The following is a 5,745-nucleotide window of genomic DNA, read 5'->3' on the forward strand; positions in this document are numbered from 1 at the left end:
TGAACTCTCTGCCTCGCTCTTTATCCCTCCAATAAAGACACACATGCACGATCTCACAGAAGCATAGAAATCAATACATGGCTTAAGGCAAGGTGTTCAGAGGCCTCCCCCTCCAAACCATAGACCACAGCCAGAGATGTGGACGAGTCTGTGAAACATGCACGATATACAGAAAAGCAGCCTTTAAAGGGACAAGACTGCAGAGTTTCCTCCATCTGATTACAACAACACAAGCGCATTCAATGGGTATATAATTACACAACGCAAATCTTCCACCACAATCATGGCTGATTAGGATTTAATGCAAATATCTTGGCTTTTAAACAGACGCAGAGATGTGATTGGTGAGCTCCAGAAGGTTCGGACACATTGCACGCGCTCTCTAATGCAAATGACACCATTAGTACAAGCTCGTGGCCCTGGGATAAAAGTAAAGGCTGTTTTGATGCATTTTAAAATGCTTCTTTGTCATACTGCCAGAGACTGGAGCAACCTTGAGGAGAAAATGTGCTCTGCTATTAGAGCGCTCATCGCAGCACAACAGAAACTTATGTTGATTGTGTGTTTTGTTTGGGCCGACTGGCTGGGTGAGTTTTTTCACATCGTACCAACACCTGGGAGTGGCTTATTAACACTAGCTTAAAGTGGCCGGACAATGTCAAACAATGACAAACGCCTGCCAGTGGTTGCCCATTTATAGACGAATTCCCAGGACAATAGATTGGCTTGCTCTCCCAAAGTGCTTCTATTCATTTGCAATTGCAAGCAAGAGGTCGTTGTCCTGAAGTGGGCAATCAAGAGGCATGTGCAGAGTGGAGGTACAAACACACAAACACAGAAAACATACACACATGCTGCATCCATAGTCCGTACACGTAAAGCAAGCGAGCACACATCCGTGCGCAGCAGTAGTTACACTGCCTCTGCAGCCAGTGTGGCCTAGAATAGCACGCAGGCTACATTCCTCTGCCCTCCCTCCTCTGCCTCACTGAGGCCAACACACAGCAGACTGGTGGGTCACATGGACACACAGTGATCTCAGTGATCTTGGAGATGAGGTGTACATGCACATAGCAGGGCAACACTCCTGCTACACAGACACACAGGGCAAATAGATAAGTAGGTGTGGACAAGTTGGGAACATGAATATCAACACCAGTAGATTGCAGATATAGGGATGCGTAGGAAACAATACATATATCAATAATCTATCTATCTATCTATCTATCTATCTATCTAAAATGAATACAAACTTAATAACAGCCCTTTTATGTTCCTGATTGAGTTTAAACAGCAGCAGTTACGTATGAAGATAAACAAGATGTCCAAATATTCTTTCAAAAAGAAACAGTGGGGAGGAGGGTATTTAAATTGGCTACTGTGTCACAGCTCTCCAACAGCCCTTTTTTTCTACGCCCATGCACAATTATATTAAGTAGGGCCAATAGGAACAAAGAAGAGGCAGGACCGAGGCTCCACCTCTCCCCGACTGCCTTCCTCTGAGCTTTTTAGATGTACATAATCCCTGAGTTGACCCAGAAAATAGGCAGTCGTTTCAAGATCTGATGCGGCAGTCTTTGTGCACACCGTCCCCGCTTGAGCATGAAGCGTAACCCTGTGGAATACATACTGTAATTCAGAGGAGATTTGCCTTTGCAGGGGGAAACTGTTTAAAAAGACGGAGCCGAAGCAAAGTCGCGCAACTTTGTGAAAACGTAGCGGATACGGGTAAGTGATTTTTATCGCGTGTATTTGTTGGAGAAATTGGGGTTTTGGTCTGTGGTGGTCTCTGGGGCTGCTGCTGCTCCATTGTTTGCATTCCCTTGTTTCAAAACTCGCGATTAACAAAACGGTTAATATTACGCTAAACTGTGGGGAATTATTGAATACAAACATTTAATCAAATCGACTCAAAGTAACCGGAGAAAATCGAAGGCTTTGTTGAATTTTCTGCCTTGTTAGAAATGTGGTGATTCAGCTGTTGGGGAGATGTTGCATGATGTCAGTGTTCTTTGTTGCAACCTTACGTGCGTAAAATGTAACAGATTTTTCTGCCTCAGCTGACATGCAACATAGACGGGATTTAAGCATTGCATTACGCGATGCACGCATTTTTTCCTCCTCTTTTGTCGATCCCCGTCGTGCATGAATTATCTCGCCGATACATGCATCCAAACAATGTATGTTAACCTGCAATACCAACCTAGGCGTTCATTCATTGGCACAAAGAGGGGAGGTTTTGGGAAGACTAAACACGAGTACGGGTTTCTGTGTCTCGCCAATAGGCAAATCAACCTTGCAGATATTTTTCCGGAAGCGTTTTCTGTGGTTTAACTTGGGGTAGAATTGTGACACAAGGTGCAATGCAATGTTTTCAATGAAGGTCTAGCATGTGGTCACCATAATACAATAATTAAACTGACTGGCTTGAAAATGGATTTGGACACATAAATGTAAAATTCCTTTAATGCACATATCATACATGGCAACATTAACCAGTCTGATACTGAAATGGGAAGCTACATATGCTCATGCTATGTTAGCCCTGCTGCACCTCCCCATGAATGTTTTTCCTCTTTCCAAACATCTTGTCACCCTTGCATTGTCCTAACAGTGTCTCCTCTCTGCTCAGACAGGAGGCATGGCAGACCATCTGATGATGCCCATGAATCACAGCTCAGCGGGCGCCAGTCTCCACGGTTACAGGATGGGCATGAATGGCGGCCTGCAGGCAGGTCACCAGCAGCATGCCAACCAGCAGGGCATGCGGGCGATGCCCAATGGCCAGATGATGCACTACGGTGGCGCCCAGGCCAACATGGAGAACGCCATGAGGCAGCGGCAGGGCATGGTGGGCGGACCCATGAATGGACAGCTGAACGGGGCCCAGATGGGTCACCACCAGATGACCTCTGGTAACATGATGTATAATGGTCAGCCGCAGCAGCAACAACATCACCCTCAGCAGCAGCATCACATGCACCCACAGCAGCACCAGCAACAAGCCCAGCACCCACAGCAGCAGCAACAGCAGCAGCAGCAACAACAACAGCAACAGCAGTTCATGAATGGAGGGCTAACGTCCCAGCAGCTCATGGCCAGCATGCAGCTGCAGAAACTCAACACCCAGTACCATGGACACCCACTGGGGCCTATGGGTGGGAACCACATGGGACCCACCGCCCAGTACCGCATGAACCCTGCACAGCTGGCTAACATGCAGCACATGGCCGGACCTGCTTTGGCCTTAAATGGAATGGACGCAGATATGATTGACGAGGAGGTTCTGACCTCGCTGGTCATGGAGCTGGGTTTGGACCGGGTCCAGGAGCTGCCAGAACTCTTCCTGGGTCAGAATGAGTTTGACTTCATCTCAGACTTTGTGAGCAAACAGCAGCCCAGCACTGTTAGCTGCTGAGAGGACCTTATTTGCAGAGGAGCACAATTGGAGACAGAAGAGTGAGATTGTCCAGGACGGATGAAGAGCGCTCATCTCTTTACTTTTTCTTTAGCGGGCACCTCCCTGAACAACCGAGGTTGCGGAGCAGGGTGCACCGAAGAGAACTCTGGATATCCACAGGGAAAACACAGCGTCTCACATGTGGCCAGAGGACGGCGGGCTTTAAGGCCTGGCTCCACCTCTCTCATTGCCTGGACATGAATGTAACAAAGAAATGCTGAAATTCTTAAAAAGCCACTCTGAACAATGCTATGACACTGTGTAGCCTCCAAGTCTGGACTCCATGACAGTTTACCAGTAACAAAGGTGTATTTATTTATTCCTATCTGAGAAAACTGATTATAAAGAACAACCACCTTCTCCATTTTGGGAACCAAGTGGTTTTAATGATTTTTTTTTCTGAGAGCAGGATGGCGGAGAAACTTAATTTAATTTCTCCGCTCATGAATTTTTGTTCCCATTCTATCTGGCCTAGCATTAAAAATAAGCTTTGATGGCAAGGTCATCTACAAAGAGCGAAAGTCAGACACGACAGAAGTACAATGTTATCTCATCTGAATGGGAGTCTCATCCAGATCTTTAAAACGGTTCACTTTGTTTGTAAAGTGCTGCCTTTTTAGATGTGATGTTCTCAAAAACCTACTGCTTGTACTGTATGAAGCTGTAAAACTCCAACATGTCCACACTGTTGTGTTCTATTGGAGATGTAGAACCGCCTTAATCGCGCAGATTCTTATTTATTGGTTGTTTATATTGTCCCCTCTTTTTTTGTGGTCAAGATGGGAGGGGGGGGTTGGTCTTTGTGAAAGGGGTTGTTGAGGATCAATAAAGATGGCCTGGATAGAAATGTGGCCTGCTTTTCCATTCATTGCACAGTTCTTCCCCCGGGCGGTGGAGAGCTAGCTAAGTGCTTAAGTTAACCTGTGGGTGAAGGGAAATCTCAGTTTCTCTCAAAGTCCGGGAATATTTAAACAGATGCAATATTTATGCTTTTTGAGACTGTTATATACTCTCCTCTAAGTCTCCTTGCTTTTCAGGGTCATATTTTTTCCCTTAATTTGTCGGTTTCATCGCTAAAAAGCTACCATGTCGCTGATAGGAGCATGATTGACACATGCTGATAATTAAATGTTTCACTTCTGGTTAGCGAAAAAGGCAGCTGTGTTGTGTCAGTTTACATCTGATATGACATCTCAGGTAATGATGGGATTTTCTGTTCTACATTATTTTTTTTCTCGGCGGTAATCAAGTAAATGCCACACACTGACATTAACGGTGGTAATGATGTTTACAGTCGCTGCTAAATATTCCTACAAAGGTTAGCGGCCCTACAAAAGCAGCATTTAAATAATTGGTTTCTCTCCAGCACCCCAAACATTTGTTTCCTTGCGGTGTGTAAAGGGTAATGTGAGTGGGGGGTGGTGGAAGTGACCTAAGAATGCTTACCTTGATGGGGGTTTAACAGACTTAGCGCTCGTAAGCCCCGACTCAAAGACAGTGCTGCTTTTTTCCCCCCCAGCTCTCCCAGTGGATGGTGGGAGAAACTGACCAGTGGCTCTAAATAAACGACTTATGCAAATTCAAAACACCCCCTCTCCAGTCTTTAGCCACATCCAGTCGGAGGAGTAAAACAACTTTCCTCTTCTAATTGCATTCATTACAAAATGAGGGTAAAGAGACTCTGTGTGGTGGCTGAGTTTGCTGGATTGTTTTGTGCCTCCAGGCTATGAAATGTTTGATTGAGGTCATGTTGGGAATGGCATCACCACATTTAGCTCCTCACACTGTCAACAAAGGCATCTTTAAGCGGCACCGCGAGTAACAAGGGGGGAAATGAGATCACTGTTGTTGCTTGCAGCCAGGAGTAGTGTTTGCTGGTTGCTCAATATTTAAGTCAACTTTGCTCTTGGAGCCGCCTCATCTATTTTCTTTTTAGCAGTCCTGTTAAAGACTGCTGCGTTTAATTCGAAACACGGTGCAAACTGACATATCTCGTCCTACATGAGGGCTTGTTTCGAGTAACAAAGACACGTTTAAGGGTGTGTGGATTTTCTTGGCCTGACACTGTCAAGAGAATGGCTCATAAGTAGGCCAACCAGCCTTGGCACAGTGCTTGGTAACGGTTGCAGGTCCCTCACTCAGTGCCAATCTGGTGAGATGGTCTGGTGTGAGGCACATGGGGCATGTTGGCTCACTGTCAGAACTCTGTCTCCTCATATATCTCATAATTGCACGCTGCACTGCGAGCTGCTTGTTTAGCCCCAATTAACTGCAGAGGTTTTGTT

General features: G+C 45.8%; 1 protein-coding gene across 2 annotated transcripts; it reads left to right on the forward strand.

The window, feature by feature from the left end:
• The first annotated feature begins 1,542 nt into the window (after positions 1-1,542).
• Positions 1,543-4,301, forward strand: cited4b (Cbp/p300-interacting transactivator, with Glu/Asp-rich carboxy-terminal domain, 4b). Of its 2 annotated transcripts, none has more exons than XM_069656113.1 (2): positions 1,543-1,728; positions 2,633-4,301. In XM_069656113.1, the coding sequence occupies exon 2, from the start codon at positions 2,642-2,644 to the stop codon at positions 3,416-3,418; it is 777 nt and encodes a 258-aa protein (XP_069512214.1). In that variant the 5' UTR covers positions 1,543-1,728; positions 2,633-2,641; the 3' UTR covers positions 3,419-4,301. The 2 variants fall into 2 exon arrangements, with proteins under 2 accessions (XP_069512214.1, XP_069512215.1); XM_069656114.1 differs by having other exon boundaries at positions 2,637-4,301.
• Positions 4,302-5,745: the final 1,444 nt, after the last annotated feature.

This window comes from Semicossyphus pulcher, unplaced genomic scaffold (assembly GCF_022749685.1).
Source record: "Semicossyphus pulcher isolate SPU_LCO1_2020_fin unplaced genomic scaffold, fSemPul1.0.p SCAF_9, whole genome shotgun sequence".
Taxonomy (NCBI): Eukaryota; Metazoa; Chordata; class Actinopteri; order Labriformes; family Labridae; genus Semicossyphus; species Semicossyphus pulcher.